Source organism: Cyprinodon variegatus, unplaced genomic scaffold, assembly GCF_000732505.1.
Source record: "Cyprinodon variegatus isolate N-32 unplaced genomic scaffold, C_variegatus-1.0 Scaffold583, whole genome shotgun sequence".
NCBI classification, from domain to species: Eukaryota; Metazoa; Chordata; class Actinopteri; order Cyprinodontiformes; family Cyprinodontidae; genus Cyprinodon; species Cyprinodon variegatus.
Window position 1 is genome coordinate 198,003 of NW_015151036.1, and position 24,032 is coordinate 222,034.

General features: G+C 45.6%; 1 protein-coding gene across 1 annotated transcript in view; it reads right to left on the reverse strand.

Annotated features, from left to right (window-relative positions):
- kmt2e (lysine (K)-specific methyltransferase 2E) overlaps positions 1–24,032 on the reverse strand; it is a 28,969-nt gene that overhangs the window by 533 nt on the left and 4,404 nt on the right. The window contains exons 2-26 of the mRNA XM_015392269.1: positions 23,101–23,262; positions 18,652–18,836; positions 14,375–14,489; positions 12,250–12,479; positions 12,025–12,164; positions 11,406–11,587; positions 11,281–11,319; positions 10,996–11,196; positions 10,744–10,874; positions 10,105–10,222; positions 9,909–10,018; positions 9,564–9,816; positions 8,972–9,070; positions 4,651–4,722; positions 3,986–4,171; positions 3,584–3,910; positions 3,169–3,468; positions 2,878–3,028; positions 2,444–2,673; positions 2,311–2,367; positions 1,684–2,211; positions 1,334–1,578; positions 1,171–1,250; positions 639–718; positions 2–529 (exon numbers count right to left, since the gene is read on the reverse strand). Of these exons, the coding sequence (XP_015247755.1) occupies positions 2–529; positions 639–718; positions 1,171–1,250; positions 1,334–1,578; positions 1,684–2,211; positions 2,311–2,367; positions 2,444–2,673; positions 2,878–3,028; positions 3,169–3,468; positions 3,584–3,910; positions 3,986–4,171; positions 4,651–4,722; positions 8,972–9,070; positions 9,564–9,816; positions 9,909–10,018; positions 10,105–10,222; positions 10,744–10,874; positions 10,996–11,196; positions 11,281–11,319; positions 11,406–11,587; positions 12,025–12,164; positions 12,250–12,479; positions 14,375–14,489; positions 18,652–18,722 (4,473 nt within the window). The 5' untranslated portion in view covers positions 18,723–18,836; positions 23,101–23,262. The remainder of the gene's footprint in view (position 1; positions 530–638; positions 719–1,170; positions 1,251–1,333; positions 1,579–1,683; positions 2,212–2,310; positions 2,368–2,443; positions 2,674–2,877; positions 3,029–3,168; positions 3,469–3,583; positions 3,911–3,985; positions 4,172–4,650; positions 4,723–8,971; positions 9,071–9,563; positions 9,817–9,908; positions 10,019–10,104; positions 10,223–10,743; positions 10,875–10,995; positions 11,197–11,280; positions 11,320–11,405; positions 11,588–12,024; positions 12,165–12,249; positions 12,480–14,374; positions 14,490–18,651; positions 18,837–23,100; positions 23,263–24,032) is intronic.

A 24,032-nucleotide genomic window follows, 5' to 3' on the forward strand; every position in this document is an offset into this window, starting at 1 on the left:
GGGGAGGAGGGGGCGGGGCCGCCGAGCTCTGATAGTGAACGCTGTGGGGGAGAGTCTGCATCAGGGGCTGAGACCCGGTGGGGTAAGACGGGGCGACGGCGGGTTTAAACCCGGGGAAGGGGACGGTGGGGGAGGGGCTCTGGTTGGGGAAGTAGGCGGTGGAGACGGGTGGGGCCGGGGGCGGCGGGGGTGGAGGAGGAGGAGCACCCTGTGTGGTGTAGGGGGGGAAGGGGGCAGGTCCAGCCTGGGGCTGGGGCTGCGACGGAGGCTGGTTGGAGAACAGCGCCCTCTGGCCGCGGAACGGCGAGCCCTGAGGCTGCGGCTTGGGGGAGTGGAGGAGGGAGGAGCCTGGGTAGTGGACGGGGGAGGAGGGCAGGGGGGCGGCGGGGTGCAGCTTCGTCGGGGTCAGAGGAGCCGGCTTGGATCCGGCCGGCTTGTTGTTTGGATTCGCCATCCAGGGCTGAACGTCGCCGTCTTCGTCCTTCGCCGGGCGACCGGAAGGCTGCGGCTGCGGGCCGGGGGAGCAGGGCTGCATGGAGGAACGGGAATCTGTCAGCGTTCACGTTTTTAATCCCACACATCACAAACATGGATGGAAGCGAAGCTGCTGATGGGAATCAGAGCGGACGTCGTCTTACCGTTTGGGTCGGCGTTTTCTGGAGACACGGAGACGCACACTCTCTTAGCGCCGGCGTGTCCCCACCGTCCGTCTCACCGTCTGAAACAGAGACAACAACAAAACAAACCTCTCCACATTTAGTCCCAGTACAACCACACCTTTAACTGGTGTTTATGGTGATGCCACAGCTGCTGATAGGATCACTGCTGCTATCATCCTGCGTTTCTCCCCACAGCATAATTCTGCCACTACCATGTTTTATGAGAAAGGAAGCAGCATTTCTTTGTTTGGAGCCAAAGCTTCTATTTTAGCTCCTCCTCGAGGAAAGTTCAACGTTTTTTGAGTGGCGTATAACGCTCAGCTCCATGAACAGTGTGACCCCGAGCTGTGCACCTCAGCAGCTCCTCCAGAGCCACTTTGTTCTTTTTGAACCAAGCTGCAAGCTTCAATCCTTTGTGTTGGTTTATCACATAAAAATTAAATAAAAACACCAAACTTTGTGTTTTAAAAGGAAGAAATCATGTAGAAGAAGAATGACTTTTAATCCTCACCTGCGTCTTTATCTTTGCTGAGCAGAAGCGCTCGGTGGTAGCTGCGCTCTCTGGCCTGCTCTACCGAGGTGGACGACGTCCTGATAAATAACAACCGGAACACGTTCAGTTTTCTATGCTGAAATATATCTACAGGTAAATGAGTAAAGGTTTAGATACATACCACTGCCCGTCTCCTCCCTCCCTGTCCGCTGAGGCCTCCGTCTCCTCGCCGCCCTGCGGCTCCTTTATAATGGGGGCGGGGTTAGATGGAGCAGGAGGTAGAGAAGGCTCGCTGGTCGTCTCCAGAGCCACGGGGAAAGCGTCCACGCTCAAAGGCGGCACGGTGGACACGGGAGAGCTGCATTCAGTCTTGGACCCGCTGCGCCGCGCTTCTCGCTGACGCTTCCGGTACTCGAGCAAAGACACCTGGGAGGAATTTTAATCAATTCAGTGATTCGGATGCAAACAGGGATCCACTTTCTTTCCTCTCATATCCATCTTGATATAAACAAACATGTCAGCAGCCCTCACCTTTTTCCTCTGAGGTGGGTTCTGCGCAGAACCTCCTCCCTCGCCGTCCCCATTCAGTGAACGGGAGAGGACAAGCGAGCTGCCCTCTTCAGGGCCGGAGTAGAACAGCTGTCCCTGCGCCTCGCTGAACGGCGCCTGAGAGCCCGTTCCTGCTGCAGACCCCGCCGCAGACCCAGCTGCAGGCTCCGGCCTGAAAGGAGCGGCAAGAGGCTCCAGAGTGTGAGACGGGGTGAGGTCCCGTAAGTTCGAGTTGACTGGGGAGAAGTTCAGACCAGCTGGTCCAGTCAGGCCTCTGTCTGGGCTTTTTATCCAGCCCGAAAAAGAGGAAGTGCAGGTTTCTGCAGATAAGGGAGCCTCGCTTGCTCCTTCTGCAGTCCCACCGTCTGTCCTTTCCTCTCCACAGTCCGCTGGCTCAGGAGCTGGGAGCTGTGGGCTCTCTGGAACAGAGACTTTGACTTCTGAAGAGAGTCCGTCTGAAATGGGAGGCCGGACACACGGCGAGGAGACGAGCGAAGGAGGACGATCAGCCTGGGAAATAAATGATTAAAGTCAGTCTTTTATTCCCTTTCTAGAACATGAAAGCATAGATGGACAGTTTCAAACAGAAGGACGCAGCAAACGTCTCACCTCTTGCACCGAAGGTTTCTGACCGACCTCTGGCGAGTTCTCCTCTGAAGATTCAGTCTGCAGACCAGAAAACAAGTTTTTATTAAAAAGAAACGGAAGCACCGAGTAGCGGCTTCCATGCAGACGACCGTACCTCCTGAGGGGCGTTAAGTGCGTGTGTCGGGGTAGTATTGGACGACGGCTCTGAGCTGGGTTCTTCTGTTCGGGGTCGAGGCGGCGTGCTCAGCACGCTGGGTGCTGTGGGAGTCTCCGAGTGGTCCGCTCGGGTGGGCGTGGCACAGGGGGAGGCGTAGGGCGTGGAGCCTTCTGAAATGCAGGCGTCCAACGGGTTCAACCGTCGCTTTTTCAAAGGAGTGGGCAACTCTGAAAGAACACAGCAGGAGGGAGGATGAGGAAAAACATTCATTTAAAAAGAATCTGTCTTAAAAAACTAAAATTATTTAGTACAAAATAGATAGTTTGGTTTTATTTAGTTTATTCCCTCATTTTTTCTCAATTATCTGATCTAGGAAACTGATCTAAATGGAATGTTTAAAAAAAAAGCCTGAAAACCGTCGAGCAGCACACCTGGTAGCGAGCAGGTGCCGTTGTAGAGCAGCGGACTGTCCGAGTCTCCGTTGATGGACGGGCTGAGCGGTCCGTCGCCGGGCAGAAACAGGCTGGGTCGTCTGGCAGGGCTGGTGGAGCCCTCCTCCTCCAGAGCCTGTTTCAACCACCGCTGCAGAGAAAGGAGACGTTTCCATCAAAACAAAAAATAAAACTCCCAAATGTGTCATATTTCATTAATATTGTGATTTTAAGCCTCAGACCAAGAAAAATGGAGCAGCGCTGATCTGGAGACGGAGGGAAAATCTGTACCTTTTTACAGGAGCCGCTGGTCGGCGGCGTTTCTGGCAGCTCCCTGGAGCGCCTCCTCCCGGTGGGCACGCCGGGCGTGGTGGGGCTGCGGTTGGCCAGGAACGGCGAGGAGAAGCGGACGTAGTGTTTGGGCGTGCTGTAGATCTGCGAGGAGCAGGTCATGCCTGGTAAGGCGTTAAGCTGCGTGGCGAGCACTTCAGGGTCGCTGCTTATTCTCAGCGGCCTGTCTGGGACCGGTTCTGGCGTTCGTACGGCGCCGCGGTCCTGCTGCTTCTCTCCCACCCACTCGCTCACAAAGTGCTGCAAAAGAGAGTTTGATTTATCTGACTTTTCAAAGAAGGTCGGCCGTAGATTCTTCGCTCAGGCTCTAAACATTTAAACCATTTTTTTTTACATCAGTTAAAACGTTTCCAACCTTTTTAGTTTTGTAGCTCTTGCTTCCTGTGCGGACTCTCTCCGGCGCCGGCGAGCTGCTCTGAGGAGGGCTGCTCTCAGGGACGTGCGAGGGGATCGCCTCAGGCTCCGGCGCACAGGGCGTCTCTCTTTCTGGCGTCTCACTGGCCGGAGGCTCCGCGGGCTCAGCTGGAGAGCTGGGCGTCAGGTCCGAACAAGTGCTGATGGTACGAGCCCGCCGCCGCTGCTGTCCAATGTGAGTCCTGCTCCTGGAGAAGCTCTTCCTGTTCCGTGAAGTTTTCACCTTGGCTGGTTTGAGTCCGGGCTCCTCCTTTATTTCAAGAGGCGGCTGCAACGTCAACCGACATGTTTATAAAGACGTTTCTAGAGAAATAATCCATCTTTTGCTTGTTTTTATTCTCACCTGCATGACAGACGGAGACTCTACCGTCTCTGGCGTAGCCGGAGGCTCCTCTTTGATGTCGCTGCGGCCTCCTACCTCCGACTTTACGCTACCGATTCGCTCCAAGGCCTGCTCCCTGCGTTTCTCCCTCTTCTCCATCCTCGCAAAGGCCTGCAGGATGGCCTCCATCTTCCTCTCCTCTCGTGTCTGCCATGTTTGGTGAGGGGGTGGGGGAGAAGAGGGTACAACCGTCAGCATCAAACGAGGCCCTGAAGTCAGTGCAAGGGGTTTAGGAGGGTTACACAGCAGAAGCCATTCTAAGGGAGCGCAGGGATGCAAAGGTAGACAGGTAGGGAAAGGCCACTGCTCTGTTTCAGAGCAGAAGCACCGCAGAAAAAGAGCGACGATGCAAAAAAAACAACAACCCAAAAGCAGGAAAGCAGAGTAGAAAAAGTGGCTCCAGACTGTTGTCGGTTCTGCTCCTGCTGGAACCAAAAAAAGAAAAAAAAAAGGCGAGTTCCTTAAGTGGAAACTACGGCTACCTCCACCTTTAACAGCCCTTTAAAGAAAGACCCACACCACCAGACAGGGTTAGTTTGCCTATAAACCGGGAGCCACAAGCAGATCTGGTGGTGGTGAACCCCTGGAATGAGGGTGATGTTGGCTATGTACGGGGTCGAGTTTACCTCTTTGAGTTTTGGCCCCTTCCAGCTTGAAGCCGCCCCGACAGGTAGATGGGACTGCTCGGCTGGGTTGGCCTGAATGTTTAATACAGAGACAGCCCAGTTTAGAGAAGCAACGCTCTCCGGTTCAACAAGGCTCCACAAACGCTAGCCAGGTCTGTGCTTAAGGCTAACCATGTGATGATGATGATGGAAAGGAAACAAAAACATTTCTTCATGATGGCGGATCATAATCGATATGCCGATTCAAACCACAGAAACTCTAACCTTACATGCTTTAAACCAGTAACATTTAACCATCAATCAGCAAAAATTGTTCATTTCAGCCTAGAAATAAGTGCAAATTAAGTGTATTTTACTCTTAATCTAAGTAGGTAAATGAGATTTGCCAATAGAAGATGTATTTTAACTCTTAAAATAAGATAAATAGATAACATGCAATTAAAATAAGACAATCCAGTTGTGTTTTCTTATTTTAAATGTAAATTGTCTTGTTTCATTGGCAAAATCTCTCTTTTACCTCCTCAATCCAAGAGCAAATGCATTTATTTAAGAAACAATGACTTATCTAGATATAGATTACCCTTGAAAAACCGATCCATGCCGAGACCGGTCCGAGATCGAACAAGTAAACAAGCCCAACCCCGGTCTGACGACCGTTTACACACCACGCTATCTCGGTTCATCGCCTCCTAGTGACGATCTGCGGGATTACTGCCAGTATTGAAGGAAGAAATCAAGCAGTTGGTGGCGGTAATGCAGCAAAAGTTGTTTGCCAACCGCCATAAAACACAAGAAGAAGAAGACGAAATCAAAATGGCGGCGCCCGTCACATTCAGAAAGTTATGCTTGATTATTATTGCTGTACTTCGGTGTTTGCAGAGGGTCAGGCGAAGAGGGCAACGTTTCGTGGTTTTACTTGAGAAAGTCGGCTTTCGATTGTCGTTTATAGTTGTTCTTCTGTTTTGTGTTGGTTGGCAAGCAACTTCCGGAGGGGCATTACCGCCGACTACTGGAATGGAGTGTGAATCGGGATGTGCAGCCAGACGGAGATGACGCGTTCTGCTCATGCGCTCGTTATCAGAGAACCGAGCCAGAGGAAAAACTGAGCCGAGCCCACCTCTGGAACTGGTTTGCAGTTAGCGCGGTTTGGTTGTGTCTAGCTCGGTTCAGTTCAGTTTGCTTTCCATTTACACACGATGAGTTATCTCAGTTACTGAGCTCGGACCGGTCTCAGCACAGTTTTTCAAGGGTAGTGTAAATGGGGTATGTGTAAACTTGATGTTTGTGGATAAAATCGATGTTGTGGCAAAGCTAATCGCTGCGAAAAAGACCTTAGATCACTGTGGAATATTCAGATGATTACAAATTTTATTTTTTTAAAGCCTTAAAATAAAGTTATTATACCACCTAAAGCAGTAGAATTTAACTTAAAGGCGTAAAATACTAAGAACTGGTTGATCAGAGCAGCAGTGACTTTCACGCTCCTTTTAGAAACAGCTCTTAAAAAATGGGAAAGATGGCAGCAAATTATCAGGGTTACTTTAGGATCCAAAATGATGACTACAGAAATGAAAGAAGGTCAGGGTGAGAGTGGGAAAACGAGAGGATCAGCTAAACATCCTGTCATCAATCTTTCCCAAATGTTATAAAAGAAGCTCCAGAACTTTACAGGCGAAGTCTGACCCCGACAGAAGGAAAAGATGTTGAAGATTAAAATATGTAACTCATCGGTTCCATTGGGCAAATTTATTTTAAGATAACAGAACTACATTTGTACTAATGGTAACCAGAGTATTTATTTTACTCTTTTGTGTTTTTCAGGTTTTAAATTTATGCAACAAACGAAATATCTCCAAAAACACATTTTATCTTCACTTTTATCAATATCCCAATTTCAGGAAATGTTTTGATGGCGAGATCAGGGGGCCTATTTTCCCCTTCCTCTGTCAATCCGTGCCTTCATCAGTCTGTGACTGTTTGCATTTAACATCCGTTTGTGTCCCTCCTGATCAACAGCGGCCATGACATTCTGCCCAACTGATTAAATATTACTTTGCATGAGAAAAGCTTAAATTTAACAGCCAAAACTCGCTGAACTCGGATATTAACGTAGTAAATATTTTTACAATTAACATTTGCAGTATAATGTCTATTAAATATTAATAAAATGGTGCGATAAAATTGGTGCCAAACATTTCTTTAGATTTCTTTCCTAACAAAACAAACAAGCTCAAAATTTCAACTTTTAGATTTTATAGAGTAGATTTTACTTCCAACAAATTAATTCATTTCAATAGCCTCGTGAGACCATCCTGATCTTGCGAGCTTTCAAGGTTTCACTCGCTAATCAGTCTGGAGACTCTCCGTTAAAGAAAATTTGGAGCCGTTCACCAAACGAACGTCCAATCAGCGTTGGCTTTGAGGCGGGTTGAGGTGTGATGCAACGAGAAGCGCCACAGTTCAGTCTAAAGAACATGGCGGCTTCAGCCGATGAAACTAGCGTTAGCGTGGCTATCGAGCAAGTTTTATCGGAATTACAGAGTATTTCTTCACTGAAAGAAGAGCAAAACACTGCTCTGGAGGCTTTTCTCAGAGGAAAAGATGTTTTTGCTCTTCTCCCGACTGGTTTCGGCAAGAGTAGCCTGGCTGTTAGTACGTCATACGCTTCGTTGATCTGATTGGTTTATTTGGCCCGTCTATCACCAACATAGGCCAATCAGCTAACCAGTATTTTCGCCCCTTTCCAAAATTACTTCAACGGAAGGTTTCCAGATGGATATGCGGAGTCAGGTTATCATTTTAAGGCCTTTTGACTAAATCTATCAGCTGTTGCCACAAGTTCTTATCTGTACATCTGTTGTCCGCTAATGACAGAAACATGCTTTTATTTACAACATTAAGCGCCATCTGATGGACTGATTAAAAAACACAGTCTTGCTGCTTTGATGTGTATATAAACTTAGGGTTTTAAAGATAAAATTCAGAAATAAAATTGGGAAACATAGAAAATGGAACGCTTTTTTAAATGGGAGTGATGAATTGCCTCGTTCTACAACATCTGCTGGCATCGTCTACACGTAAAAAGGCTACTTGTGATGCAAAGTTCTGCTTTCTGCTCCGTAGAGAGCAGCTCTGGATGTCCTAAAGCTAATACGGCTCTACCCCCTGCAGCCCCCTCCCCTCTTTAATCTAGCCATCTCTCTTGCTGATTAGCACAACTGTATGTTGCCCAAAGATGAGTCAGCATTTTACACCTTGTATCCACGGTGTGAAATGAAGCTGACTGCAGGGTAATATCCTCTCTGTGTGTGTGTGTGTGATCCCCCATCTCTCACGGACACGAGGCTGTTTTTGGCAGAGAGTGCAGGGAGTGCTTGATGCCACGATAGGCCATTTTAAACTCCTGGCTGCCATGAAGGTTAGAGAAGGCGCTGCTCTGAAGCTGTAATGCGCACTCAGGGACCGCTCCAGCATGCAATGAGATGAAAAATGGCTCTCCACTACCACTGATGGACGTTAATGACAGCAGGTTTCTATAATCGCTATTGCGTGATTGGGAAAATATAAAAATAAATCTTGCTGCTTAATGAAGGAAAAGCCAGAAGCTTCAACGCTGCAAGCAAATAAATCAAGTTACAGGAGGGCGAAATAATCAGAGAGAAACAAAAGCCGCAGATAGTGGTGGGAGTCCTAGCAGAGATGAATGATGAAGAGGAGGCTACAGGTACAGTCAGAGGGATACGCACACTCACCACTTCATTTTTTCCCCTGATTGGTCTGAACCATTGTGTTTGAAAAGTCAAACGATCAAATCAGGCATCCAGTTAAACAGGGACGTTCATATTTTTATGGTCAGGGGAGGAATTAAGATGAATCCATTTTGCTACAATGACCACAAATATCTTCCTTAGTTTTGCCTCCAACATCCAGATGGTTAAAGGTTTGGCCGTTCCAACACATTAGAACCATTTCTGGGTTGAATTAAGCAGAAATCTGCCTTCTTGATCCTAAATGTATAAAATAGTTTGGCTGCATCCAGTCAGAATGGTGCCATAGATTCATGAAGCTACGCTCTTTATCCAATGGTTCAAACTAATCAGAGAAACCAAAAACAAAGGCGACAATCATGGAGTGATGAGTGTGTGGAAACCTCTGAGCAGAGTTGTAGACCGACGCTAGAGAGGAAACCCTCAGCAGACAAATAGTTTAATCCGCACCAGCAGGGAAGAGCAACAGTTTGAGGTTCGGTTTTTGTTTCTTTACTTTCTGCTGGGTGGCTGCGTAGCAAAAGAAGCTCAAGTCCCTAACTTGGCACACTTACCATCTTCCTCCTCCTCTCTGCAATCTGCTCCTCTGACTCCATCTCTACTTCATTGCTAACGGATGTTTTGTCTTCTAAATCCTCAAATAACTCAGGATCCTGTAAGAGGAGGGGAGAGCCATGTATGGCCATTTTTCTTTATCATCATGGCTGAAATTTCAGCCCCACTAAAGACTAGAGGGAGACGGGGGCGGGAGCTAAGGAGAGGGTAGAAGGGCGGGTGTTTTAATATTGTTTTTATTTCCTCTAAAGGTTTGGTTTGTATTCCTTCCCTTCAGATGTTCCATATTTCAAACAGAACAGTTAAACATTCCTTGTAAAACTCAATTGGGGCTGATTTATTGGTCGGTCACCATATTTAAAACTGTCTCTAAGCTTAACCTGCTGAATAAACCCTGAATGCATCGTTCTTAAAGGCAAGAAGATCAGCCTCTAGTCGGCACATCCAACAAAATAAAGGGGGATCTGTGAACGGCTGAAAGGGAAACACATGGATGGATGAAGGGAGGATGGGAAATCTACATGACTGATTAGTGGATCCTGATGGTGGCAGAGGGAAGGATTCTGGGCCACGTTGGTGACCTGAACTTGCCTGGTTGTTTGAGATGGAGAGTCTCAGCGGGGAGAGTTTCCTCTGTTTGCCGTCGCCTATGCTCTTCCCCTTCCCCTCGCCGTCCAAAGCCACATTCTGGTTCTGGCCTTGGTCGTCGCGGACAGACTCCTTGTCCTTACGGCTGCCCCTGCGCCGACCTCCAGAACTTAGGTTCTCGGTGGGCTCCTGGTTGTGCTTCAGCACCGGGCACTCCTGGTTCCCCTTCACACAGGCACAGTCCACCTTATATTTACTGGGAAAATAAAGAGAACAACGATTAAAAACAACGATTCATCTCGACTTGGATTCGAATCACCTCCTGTACAATGACTTCGTATATCGTACCAGCTGCCGTAATCGAAATCGAAACCGATGGTGATTTCTGTGCCTTTGGAGATGGGCCTCAGGGAATAGATGTATAAATGCAGCATGCCGTCCTCGATGACATGCCGGACCTGAGGGATTCATGGAAAACAATGGCGGAAGTAAGTATGGTTTGTGTCGTTTAATGGGATGCAGAGCGACTGTTGGTCGGGCTTACTTCGGAGTTGGGGGTGCAGGAACGACGGATGAAACGAGCTTCGTTGCCGAAGCTGCGAGCGTCGACGCACATCTCCACTCCGTCGAATTTGGAATAAAACAAGACAAACGGGTAAGGCCTGAACGGGGAAAGAAAAAGAGGAAAGAGAAAGTATTAACACCCATTTTGAAGCATTATCAGACTTTGTGTTAAACAAAGAAAATTAAAGCATTTTTGTGAAATGAAGGGAAAATATAAATGGATTTTAAGGGTCTAATGTCTACATACTTGTAATCAAAACTATGTGCGCACATGATGGTGGTAGCATCATGCTGCGGGGAAGATTGGGAAGCGCAGCTCAAGTCGGAGCAACCTCGGTTATCAAAGCTATTCTAAAATAATAAATGTTTCCCCACTGTGGAACAATAAATAGATTGTGAATTCCATTTTAAATGCTGCGACAAACTGAAAAGTGTCAACTAAAGAGGATTTCATAAACAGCTGCTTTTTAAATAGTTGCTGAGGCATAAACTTCCGGAAATACATGGAAATTTGTGGTGTAAGAAAGAACAAATGTTTCTGAGTATCTTTGCGAGGCAGAATAGAAACACTTTAAAGTTGGTGGTATTCAAATTTGAATCCCCTGAGGATTTTCCTGACCTCTTGAAAAAGTAACCGTTGGCCTCAAACTGCTGTCGAAGCATGAACTTTCCCCTGTACTCGATGATCAGGGAGTCTGGGGGCAGGTCCCGCACGGCTTTCAGGATCTTCTTGTTCTTCTGAACTTGACTCTGAGCAACACAAACGATGTAAGATCAGCACTGAGCAGCATGAGAAAAACCAACAGCATAGAGCTAAAACACTGAATGGGAGTAAAATGAACACATGAGGATTCCTGCTGCTGGTTCTTACCTCCACCGGGGGTTTGAAAGAGGCCGGGTGAGTGTTGTACGCCAGGTTCTTGCCGTCGCCTTGCTCTTTGACACGCAGCAGGACCTGAACGTCCTCACTGTACTGATTGCTGCTGGCCTCTTCATAGCGCTCCATCCACGTCTTGATTTTACTCTCCCACATAGAAGGGTGCTCCACCGGCTCCGTGTCTGGAGCGGCACCCTGACGCACAAAACAAACCGATAAATACTGCAGAAAGCTTCCAGGGGGCACTATGAAGAACATCTGTGTTGTTTCTGAGTTTACCTTCACTCTAGAGGACTTCCTGGACCCCTCTCTGAATGCCTACAAACAAACCAATCATTTTGGTGGAGTTAAAACGAGGTTCGGTTAAAACGCCTTTTATTGTTACCGAATGAAAGAAAGTTGACCTTCTTAGCGCGAGCGGAAGATGCCGGCGAGTCTTTTTCACCGCTCTTTTTCCGCTTCTTCTCGGCCGGTTTATTGCCGAGCCGCCCGGTTGTCAGCGTGATGGTGGTGGGCGTGTGTTGAAAGGTGGAATAGAGCTCTAGTGGAACTTCATCTCCACTCTCTGTCGCACTGGTGTCCCCGTCTGAACAAGCATCAAAGTTACAAAGAGAACACGGAGCAGAGAAGCCAACATAGAGCTATAAAAAGCTGCAGCTGCTGCAGGATAATAAAAGCTAGTTGGGCTGCAATAATAGAACAAACAGCATGTCAGACAATGAATTACAGAGCTGTAGTTTGGTATTCGTCCAGCAGGTGTCACTATGACATAAAATAGAGCTTGGGAAATGAATTTTGGCTGACTTGCAGGAGGAGGAAGCACCACGGTGACAGCCTACAACGCTCACTAACAAACTGGCCATTTACTGCAGCACACGCCGCAAAAGCAGAACTGAGATTCGCATCTTTGGGCTCAGAGAGAAAACTTCTTACACCACAAGTTCAACTCGGAGTAATCCAGCCGCTGAACGGCAAACTTCAGGGAAATCACAGACATTTGGACGTTTTTAAAACAATCCTCACCAGATAAACATTCTCTTTTCCTGGTCTGAAGCAGGATGGCACTCTCTCTGTCCAGATGTCGCGGTTGGCACCGTTCGCACAAATAGGTCTCAGGAATGTTCTGCCTGTCGATACCCATGCAGTCTATGTGTTGCCAGGCGCTGAAATAAATAACACAAACCGGCCATTTAATAACGCGCGGCTCGCCGTCTGCCGCAGGGAATCAGGACTGGAACCGGGGATTACCTGCACTTGTCACAGCAGATCATGTAACCGTCGTCGTGGGTGAAGCCACAGATGCAACGGGTGATGTCGGTCCCATAGCTGCTGTCCTCAGACGTGCTGAGCGTGGTGCCCCGGGACGCTTCATCCTGGGGCCCTGAACCAAAGGGTACCACCTCTCCCTGTCGGATCAACATGGAGGGTGGGGGGGAGGCTGGCGGCGTAGGTGGGGGCCGCGCCCCATAATTGTGATCCTGAAGCAGCAAATGAAGGAAACATTAGAAGATCTGTGATCTCAGGAAACAGATGGTGAATCAAACAACTTCTGTTTTTGCATTTATTCATTCAATGATAAATATAATAAAGAAAAATGTTGAGAATAAAAAAAAAAAGGTCAAGGTCGGAATCAGAAATACTTTAATAACCGCAGAGGGAAATTACAAAGTGGAGATTAAGGAAAGAAAATTTAGTTCTACTCTTAAGTAATGTTGACAAAACAAATATGTTTATTTATCAGAAGTAAGATTATTTAATATTCAGTTTGTAATAAACTGAAAATAAATATTACTATAAAGGTTGTTTTTTTAATAATTTATTCTGCATTTTACCAGGTTCCCTTTTAATCTCTCAGAGGTGAAAACCAGGAGACATTAATGATCCAGCTAGCTTTACTTTTATGATTAAATGAGCTAATCTCAATCCTAATTTCAGGTTTCATTAAACATGAAGTGAAAGCCTTTTTTTAAAATAAAAAGGTAATATTTTCTTTTCAGTGCAGCAGCCATAAACAGAGATCTATTGAAACACATTTCCTAACTACATTTAAAAACCACGCTAACTGTTAGCTAGCGTTATCAACGAGGGTCTAAAGAGCCGCAGGTCGCAGACTCCTGGTCTGATTATACAGTGCAGATCAATTTGATAATAAATAGCATTCCTTTAATAAATAAAGCAGCTAATAACACATCCTGATCTGACTCTATCCTGGTGCTTTTATCCAGTTTATTTCTGCAGGATGCCGAGGTTAACACATGGGCTTTAATATTGTTAATATTTTACTTAATTAACTGTTAAGTCACTTGTGTTAAACAGCACAAGTGACCGGAAACCTTCACCATCGACAGCTGTCTGCTGGTGAAGATCACTGCATGTAGTAGCGAGCTAATGCTAGTTCACCTCCTCCCTGTCTTCATGTGGTTGTTTGGTAAATCAGCTCAGATCATCTTTGCTTACAGTTAATATCTGGGTTAACTTACAGTTTATTCCACCGCATAAACAGAAAGCTTATGTTAAGGAGTTGCGTTTAAACCGTTTCCCACACAGCTGAGTGGTTCACATCAGAGCCGCAGCGACCAACATGCTCATCTTTAGGCATCCCCCTCCCAAAGCAAATCATATTTAGGATTGAAAACCTTAAATCATCCAGATGTAGGAACTTTTAGATACTTCGAGTTTATATTTTTTACCTTTTCCTCAGAGTGTAAACAGTGTGAAGCCATAGAAACCAAAAATAATCCATGATCACATTTTTATTTTTCTACTCTGAAACAAGTAAAAGTTAAGGAAACATCACTGGGTTTATTATTCCAGTAAAGTAGCTTTATAAGGTCAAACTTTTTGGGGAATAAACCTACAGAAAATAAACCATCTAGATCATATATTCTAACAGTATTATAACAACTAATCAACTGAATCAACCTAAACAACCTAGACGCTGTTTTTAGAAGCAGAATTGCATTTACAGGTTATTTTCTTATTGCTTTTAAGCATCTTTTAGCTTTTAATCAAACCAATCGCTCCTTTTCATGTCAAAGAAATTAAAGCATTGATGGAGGAAGAAAGAAACTGAACAAAAATATACATTTAGGTAGTTTCTTGCCCCTGAAAGCTGCAAAGGGTTTCTTTAATAAAATAAACTCAAGATTTTAGATGTTAATTAAAGAATGCGGCGACCTGCTGCATGTAGGCGACTGTGAGAAAGCCCGAGCAATATGCTCATTAGGCCGATTGTTTAAACAAAGAATAGGAACTACACACCCTGCTCTCATTCCAGAGTCTCCTTCATTCGGCTGTGTTGAGACAGGCTTACTGTAGCGCCTCTTTTGATACCAACAAATAAACCAAAGGTGGATAAAGCTGCTTTACTTACAGCGTAAGGCAGGCCGATGTAACTGTGGGAATGGTGAGAAGTGCTGCTGTAAATCTGGTGTGGGTAGCTGGACTTTTCCACCACCACAGGGCTGGCCTCCACTGATTCAGGTCTGCTGGGCAGTAAGAGAAAGGAAGATTATTCAGAGTGGTACCTTCCTTCTAACATATCTGCGATCATTTGGATGCATCACAATGATTAGCAGGTATGTTGCCCAACGACTGGCTGCTGCAGGAAGGTGAAGCTGCCAGAAAACGATCATAAGATCTGAATAAAGAGACTAAAAAAAAGCAGGAACATGTGGAAGAATCTCACCTCACATTACCTGGGCCTGGGAGCCAGACATCATTTAAGTCATAATCAGACGAACCTTTACCGTCCAGCTCACGAGGAGGCCAATAATTAAACTTTAACAGTCTCTCATGCACACAAAACAACAAAACACACAAATTGTCTTCCACTTCACGCCAAACCGGTTTAACAACTTTCCCCGGCGCAAACTGAAGCTGAGAGAACCAGTTTGGCTCTCCGAGTCCAGCCAACCTCAATTTCAATGCGATTAATCTTTCCTTCAGTTGCTGCAGAGGAGCTAATAGATGAAGAGGGAAGTGGAACTGGCAAAACGGATGGTGTGACAAGATGGTCAGGTATCAAGAGGGAAGAAGAGGAAAAACAACAAAGACTAAAAACGAGGGAAACATGAGGAGCAGCTCTGGTTAACGATCCACATGTTCAGTCAAGAGAAAACACATTTGATCCTTTTCTTTAAGGAGTTTTGGAGAAAAACACTCGGAGCTCTAGGAAAATAAACACCAGAGTATGTGTGGCAGCTGATGAGCAAATTTTCTCTGCTGCTCTGTCCCATGACACTAAAAGAAGCCATAAATATCTAAGGGCCACTACCGGGCAATAAAAAGCTGAAGGTTGAAGTCTCTGAACAGGCCACGCATGTCTACGTGAGAACGGGTTGAAATAAACGACAGGCGTTTAAAAAAAACAAAACAAGATCTATCCTGTAGAGAGTCCCGGCTTTACAAGAAGTAATTCCCGAGCTAATGTGGTTGTACAGTACCTGTGTGAGACCTCCTCGCTCTCCCTGCACGCCGAACAAGCTCTGTGCAACACTTCCTGTGTGTATTACCGCTCGGCTCTTCACTGTCAAAGTGAAAAACGTACGAGCAAGCATGAGGTCTGGAGGCGGTGCTGGGGAGAGGGGTGTGTGCAGAACAGATCAACTGCCAGACTGTGTACGCTTTAAACTTTCATTTAACCGGTGGGAAATTTCACAAAGAGTGAAAGACACTTTGATGAATAATAAGAACAAAGATGTGTTGTTTAAACACACCGACCGCTGGTTTTATTTTATCTAGTGGCTCAGGGTTGTGCTGAAATGTAAAAGCAAAATCTAAGTTCACATTTAAGGAGTAAAAAGTTTATTAAGTGGAAAAGAGTTGCTGGCTTCATCTGAGAAGCAGATGCAGTAGGTTAAAGGTTGCAATCATTCCCTTTTTCACTCTTATCACATGTAGGAGGCTCCAACCTACGACTTTACATCGGGTGTTAGTATCTGCCGGGCTTTCAGTTACAGTCCTTCTTTATGGCATGAATCCTCAAACACGAGGAAGAGAGAAAAGTGAAAGAGACAAACATGATTCTAAGATAATTTGCTGGTTTTCTTTAACTGACATATAGAAAAATGCATTGAAAGCCAGAGAATATTCTCCACAGATATAAAGACAAAAATCCTCTTCACAAACTGCTTCAGTCGGTTTTATTGCAGCTTTTTCTTTCTTAATCTGACGTACGGCATCAAGGTTTCATCACATCTGAACAGAACACAATAAATCCACTTAGAGGACTTTAACGGTAACTGTGTCAGCGTAGTGAAGCAAATGACTCGCTTAACACAATAAGAGAAATACAAAGAGGAGCTGTAGAGAGGTAATTTACAGTCTGATCGATCAAAATGTTAAAATCTGATATCTTTCCTATCAGGGAAGGTTAAAAGCAGCAGGTCGAGCTCAGAACCCTCTTTGCTTCAGAGTGGGACGAGTTTAGACTGAAGATAAAACTTAATAAAAGGAGGCAGCATTTTCCTTTCTGTTTTCAGTAAAACTGTTTTACAGCAATTGCTTTTATATAATTACTGATCAATCAAAGCAGGAAGGAGTGAAAGAAGATTTAAACGCCGGTTTGCTCGTTTTCCTGCATTAGAGATTATAATCAGTACATATCCAGCTGTAAATTTAGTTCATAACACCAGTGATCTATATATTATATTCATTATTTATAATAGTAATTCAGTAAAAACCCATGTCCTGTATTCATGGAAGCATTATTTATCCTGCACTTCTGGTTAGACCTAAACTGTATTTTGTTGCCTTGTACCTGTACCTGTGTAATGACAATAAAGTTGAATCTAATCTAATCTGATCTATAAAGAGAAAACAAATTGGCAAATTCCATCTTTAAAAAGACATGTAGCCCTTAACATCTATGACAACTGTTTGAAATAAAAACCCATGAGCTCCAACGTTTACTTTCCCTTTGGGATCATTTAGTTGAGCCGTTTGTGACGCTCGTCACGTTCCCCATCATGTGAAGTCAGAAGCTTGTTTTTAGGAGGATATATTACATCCTAACTAAACGTCATAACTAAAAAAAAAAAAAAACAGCCAAACTTGGAAGAAACTGAGTTTTGTTTTTTAAATCTGAAGTGGGTTTGATTTCACATGCAGGCAGCTTTGAACACCTGCGTCTGTGATTCTGTGTTGGACCTACAGCCTGGCGTAAGGAGAGGAGCAAAAGGAAAGAAATCAGCAGCAGAAGAAAGAGCAGACTCCTGAAGAGATCCCGCTTGCTGCCATGGCAACATTACGTACTCCGACGACGAGTGCGCGCACGCCGGGACCGGCGCGCCGCGTTCGCCTGCAGCTGCTCGTGCTGCTGCAGCCTTCTGGTGGGGTGGGGGGGACGTTTAAAGGACGTGACGCCGTTTCTCCGCTCTGCCTCAGACTCAGCTGGCGGGTACAGAGTGGCCGACGGAGCCGTGTGTGCATCCGTGTCCAGCTTAGCGTTGCGCCCCCCTCCCTTTAAAGTCAGCTATCTGCTTCTGAATACATTTGCAGTGGGGCCGTCGCACCAAGCGACCAGACAAAGAAGTGAGGGAGTCTAAATAGAGGGGCTTCCTCCAACCCCTGGTGACAGCACTGCTCTGCAGAGAGGAGGAGGGGAGGGGGGGCTATTGGAGACGCCATATCTGTGTGAGGACCACCTGTCACTCAGGCCAAAGACTATGGCAGCAAGTCCTGCACAGCGTAACAAGGGAAGGAGGGGAGCAAGGGGGCAGATACCATGGCAACTCAAGCTGTCACAGCAACAGCTCCAAGGAAGGCGAAGGGAGGGGGGGAACGAAGGGGAGGGCGACCCCTCCTTTAAAGAGACAGGAGTCCCTCTGTGAGCGGATGACGTGTGTTAGTCTTCAGTCATACACCGAACGTCTTGCCGGATTCATTTCTGCCAGAAAAAGCTACGGCGGCGTCCTTGACAAGACTACAGGAAACAAAGGGGAGGGGCCAGAGCGAGCGTGTTTCCATGGCGCCATGCAGCATTTCTGCTTCACTGACTGAACACGGTGTTCACATGTGCAAGCATCAAGTCGGAGCTTTAAACCAGAAGCACGCGAGTCACGATTGAGGCCGGGATCGGCAACTTTCCGATTTCGTTCACCGGAACGAACGGCAGCAGGTTCTGCTGGGAGGAGCTGCTGCAGGGACAGGATTTTAAAATCTGAAAATAAACAACCGTGTCTCACAACACAGACCTGCTCATGTCCACAACAGCAAAGGTCCTAAACATTCATTTCAAAGGAAAAGTAGAAAGTCCGCCTGTTTAGGTAAAATAAACAAAAGACCTTATGCAGTGGAGCCTGATGAAAACGACAATGTGACTCTAATTTAGTTCAGGAAGATTTACGGAAATGTTGCAGAGAAAGGTCCCAATGTTGGAAGCCATACTGCTTCTTATCTAAATGGGACTGAGTTATTAATCAATCCACGAATTAAAAAAACATAACATAAAGACTTTAAAGTGTTTTCATATTTTGATTCTGTAACCTAGAATGTGAGGCTTTTGCAGTTAAAACAAAACATCATTAGATATGAAAACGGAAGTAAACAGAACATGAAGGCATTAAAGGAAGGAGTGAAGTTTTAGCGCTGCCAAGGACTTTAGTGTTTACAAGAAGGAGGAGGAGGAAAGATGGTGGGTTTACTCACTCTGAGCCTGCAGCCATGTCCAGGTATGAGGTGTCTGCTGTGTCCACCCCTACTGGGATGACTATGCTCATGACGTTCTCTGCTGATCAGTTCTTGTCCTACTGAGTCCAGAGAAAGGGAGTCCGAAACACTGAGGCATGCCAGCCACAGCAGTCATTGCAGACATCTAAGTGCATCCACAAGGCCTGGAAATGGAGGAAAAGAGGAGAAAACCACATATGACTAAAATGTTTTTTTTTCTTTTTGCACAGATGCTAGTTAAAGCAAAGCTGCAGTACTGATTAAACCCGAAATTCCAAATCATAGTGAAAACGGGGTATTTCCAGCATACGTTCAGGCATGAATCATTATTACACAGAGAACGGTTTGCCAGGACTTCCCCTCTGATAAAAGCTTCGAGGCTGAGGTTACAGACGGGTGAAACCGGCAGAAGAACGGGGCAGGACTGAAATGCACTAAGGCCAACTCTGCAAACCGTCTGGAGTACAAAAGGCTGCACTGTAAGAAAACTCCACAAAGGGGAGCAAGAGAACACAGCTGTTGGCCTCCATGAAACCAGGGAGGAAATGCAACACAGAAGCCATTTTCCCCCCCATTTAGAAGAAGAGGAAAGATCTATTCTAAGAACTCAGCCAAACTTATTTAATATGAGACGTTGACTTCACTGCATGTTTTATTTACAATAAGCTTCCATCAGGATTAGACAGAAAACAGCAGGAATGTAGTTACTACGACATCTGAGAGGAAGAAAGAACAGATGAAATGTTTAAATCCTGTTTTTGTTTATTTTTTTGCATTTAATGCGAGCTCAGACAGCAGCCTGTGTGTTAGAGTAGCACCCCCGGTACACACAGCTCTGTTGATAAGCAGGATTAGAGAGAGGGACAGATGCTGAGACAAAATAGGCTGGAGGTCACACCCCCGCCTGCCCATGCTAACTGTGACCAAACAAAGGCTCAGATCGCGTCTCAGGGTGCTCATGGATGTTAGAGGGGTAACCAAACAACACAGGTCCACGCTTTGCGGTGTTTAAAACTCCCAGACAGACCTGCCTCTGCGTGTCTATTGGGTTCAGTGAGGAAAGAATGCAGCTAATCATCTCACAGCTTAAGACCCACAAAAATGTGTCTCCAGCATGACTTTCTAGGAAAGCTGAATGAGGTTAGCTCTCAGACCTGCCTGAAAAACCTCTAGACAGGAAACCAGCAGTCCTCAAAAACAGAAACGACTACAACTCCTTTCATATCAGGTGGGAACAAACCGCACAGAACGGCCCGAGTGGACGGCTTTGGGCCTTACAGACATGACAGCTGTCAGATCCAGACCCAATTAACAGAGAAACCAGGTACTAGGAGAATCAGCTACATGCATCTTAGTGTACATTTAAAAAATAAAAAAGAGGGAGAAGCTGATGCAACTAATACCCAGTCAGCCAAACAATTAAACTAAACAACCACCTCTTTAAAAAGACTACTAACTCTACTACAGAAGAACATGTCAGGCAGAGAGTTGGGCCGAGTCAGATATGGATTAAAACGCTGAAAAAAGAGACGGGCGGATGGAAAAATCAACATTAAGGTGAACTGATTGGACGGAGGACAAGAAGACGGTCGGAAAGTTGGACTGATGGATAAATGGACAGAGGGAGGGATGCGTTAATAGATAACAGAATATATGGACTGAAATACGGATGGATAGGTGTGTAGAGAACTGAACTGATTATGAAACATTAACTTTTCCAGAATGTCGCTGTATTTCCATAGCTGGGTTTCAACTGGATGTAAACATTTAAGTTAAGACAAACAGAGGAAATATTTAATCTATGTCTGATCTTTTCCATAAAAAAATAGATATATAATTAATAAACGCCATGAAATCAGTCAAGCTGACCTTTTTGTGTTTCCTTTCTGCACATCCTACTTAGATGTGCATAAAAAACTCAAGTGGACTATGTTAGCGTGTCTTTCAGAGACTCGGGACCCCTCGGCCCCCTGCTTTCAAACACTTTTCATTACAGGAGGCTTTTAAAGGAATGCACAAACATGATCTGCAGCCAAACTGATTCTGGCCGAGAAAGTCAGGAAGGGAAAGGAAAAAAAAGAAAAAAGAAACCCAAGTACAGAGGAGCCACATTCCTGAGTCAATCTGAGCTGGGCTGCGACCGCCTGCGAGCTCCTCCCACTTCCTCTAGGAGAGCTGCCCATCATCTCAGAGAAATGCAGCCAGAATGGGGAGGGGGGGAGCCCCCTCCACCAGAGCCCCCCTCCCCAGCCTGGTCACCCCGCCCAGACAGATTCCTCTCCCTCCTCTCTGCACTTCCTAAATAAACCGAAGAGTAATGCTGGGCTGAGGGGAAGGGGAGTGTCGCAGACGGTTGCAAGGGAGACCTTTTAAAGCCACCTTTGGCTAAATCCACCACTGTTATGGAAATGAATAGAACAAGGAAGGGATGTGGAGGTTATGGAGCAGGCATAGACAGTTACTAGAACAGGATAAAAAAGAAAAAACAACAAGCAAGGTGTTGTAAAAGAAGCCACAAAAAGGAAGAGGTTTAGATGTGCTCCACGTCTCATTTCTGTTTTCATTTGCTCACTAAATAAATTGCCGGGCTCAAGAGGGAGCTTTACAAATCGCCAGAGCTCGTCCATTAGAGAGGGCAGGGGGTTGGGGGGGGGAGGTCCAACAGTGATGCTACACAGTCCAAACCTGGGCAGACTCTGGGTGGCGTAATCCAGCCTTTCCTTTTTCCCCTCCTTTCCCCCTCTCACTAGGAGACAGTCACATCATTGTAGACGGAACACCTTTCCATTTAAGATCAAATCCCATCATCAAAAATAAAAAATAAAAATCAAATGACTCCTTTAAATAAGTTTCCCCTCTCTTCAGCTTATTAACACAGGCTGATGCGGAACAGTGTTTTTATTAAGGTTTTTACAGCCTAGTCTGGCCAGATTACATTCATATATAAGTGGGTGGAGCAAAACAAAATAAGGGATTTCAACCGAATCCCATAGCAACCCCTGCCAAGCGAATGCGACCACACTACGTCCTCATAGCTGGCTGCTGTGACTCAGCTAAGAAAGCATTAAACACAGGAAAAATAAATAAAACGGCTGAACCCAGATGAGATGGAGGTCTGGTCTTGGTTTTCGCCGTCCCAGCTCTGGGATACCCTCATTAATCAGCGTGCCCACAGCTGCCAGTGCTTCCCGCTGGACTGAAGGTGAAGTCATGCATCAATACGGCGCAGAGCACCGTTACAGACACCCATGCAGCAACTCTTCTTTGCACATGAAACTAAGAGAGCTGCAGCCACCTAAAGAGCTGAATTACAGCCTGATTATAAGAAAACCAATTCAAAAAACTGCTAAAAATATTTAAAGAAAAGACGACTATGGAGGATTAACGGACGGCTGTAAATAATAGTTTAAAAAGTACTGAATATTTAAACAGGTTTACAGGGATTTTGTGTAGAAATTTTAGTAAAATGACAAACAATGGCTTTTCTTTTACACTACGACACCTTCACTCACTGTCCAGTAGCTTCACAACCTTAATTTATCTCTTGTATTTCATCTTGTATTTCAGGTCCATCTAGTTTGTTATCAACTCAAGCCTGGACCGTTTCTGTGCACAACCACAGCATAACACTGCCACCATCATGTCCGACAGTGGGGGTGGTTTGTTTGGGGTGAAATGCAAGGTTTCATCGGGCAGCATTTTGGTCTCATCAAACCAGAACCCCCTTCTTTCTCATGAAGACAGTCTTTCAGTGATATTTTGCCTTATCGATCATAGAAATCTCCAAAATTACCGTGTTGCTCATTACATTGAGCACTAAAATCTCTCTATATATATATTTGAATTTAATTTGGATAAACTCAAGGAGAAATCAATACATCCGAGCTGTTCATTGTCATGACTGAGTTCTTTTAAACGTAATTTGAATGCAGTTACATCCAGCATTTGAATCCTTATCAGTGACTGCACGTGTGAGGTCCTTCAGGTTTGTTCACTCCACTTACAAAGCTCTTGTCACTGCAGGCTAACAGGCAGACACACATGGAGCCAGGGTCTAAATGACAACACTTGCACCGCTAAATAAAATGAGAGCCGGGTCTGTGTGCACAGAACAGAGGAGTGGGAGAAAAATAAAAACGCTAAGAGCCACTCGGGGTGCATTACAACAGTGTTTACTGATCAATTTTTACGCCTGGATCTGCGGTGTTGTTACATCACCGACATGAAGCTTCCTTTTTTCTTAGTCCGCCTTACGTTGGAAGCTATGAATGCGAGTGTAACGTCACTGCAGCAACAGGAAGGTTCAGGGGGCGTTGCGAGGCTGCAGCCTTAGCAGCTACCACGCTAAAACCACCTGTCAGGGAAACAGCTTGCTTGTCTTAAAGGTGGATCTGTTACAGCCCAGCTAGCAGTACAAAAACAGGTCACCTGAGCCCCAGCTCCTCTTCCCAGCTGGGATGCCATGTGACCGAGCCGGGCTCCTGGGCCATTCAGCTTTCTCTTTGGGTCCCTGCGGTCTGGACACCACTCATGTGAGACCACCAGAGACCAGGGAACGGCTACCAGTTAATCCCACATGGTGAGGTGTATCTACACAAACACAGAAAGGTATTACTGTTTCAGATAGGAGGGCATACTGTCTGGAGATATGGAGGAGCAATAAAAGGCAGCATAAAAGCTTCCAGATGGGTGACATTCATACGTTTGTTCAATATATCAGCACGGTCACACCTCTGGCTGACTTCCTCCCATCGATTTGAGTGAAAGAAGAAAAACCTTCTGATGACAAGCAGGCGTTTGGATAATACGAGCTTCTTAGAGTGCACCTAGGAGTAAGGCTTAAAGGGGATGGTGTCATTGGAGACCGCCACAAATCCACAGCACTCGCTCCGTCGCTATGACAGGAGAGGCAGCACAAGTCCGCCCTCCGTCTTTGTTAACACAACAAACAAAACACACAGCATCAAGCCCATGGCCATCAGGTTCACGTTAATCCAGCTAGCTGTCTTTATCACTACCCGTGCTGCTAAAAAATGGACCAAAAACTAATAATGAGTTTTTAAACAGAGGGCCGGCTCATTTACAAGGATGAGCTGAACGGTTTGGGATTTTGTGTTAAAGGGCAGAGTATAATCAGACACTAAGCAGTCTGCTTGATTTAATGACATGAAACTGACTCTGCTGCTTATTTCAAATTATGCCGAGAGTAAATCAGTTCCAGTCACACTATTATTTTTATGGTTCATCTTTTGAGAACACAAAATGAGAAAAGCATAAGCTGCAGAGGCAAGAAAGAAGCAATAAATGTTTAGCACCTCTTCGAGCCTCATTTATCTTGCATCCATGATCGTATTGGAAAC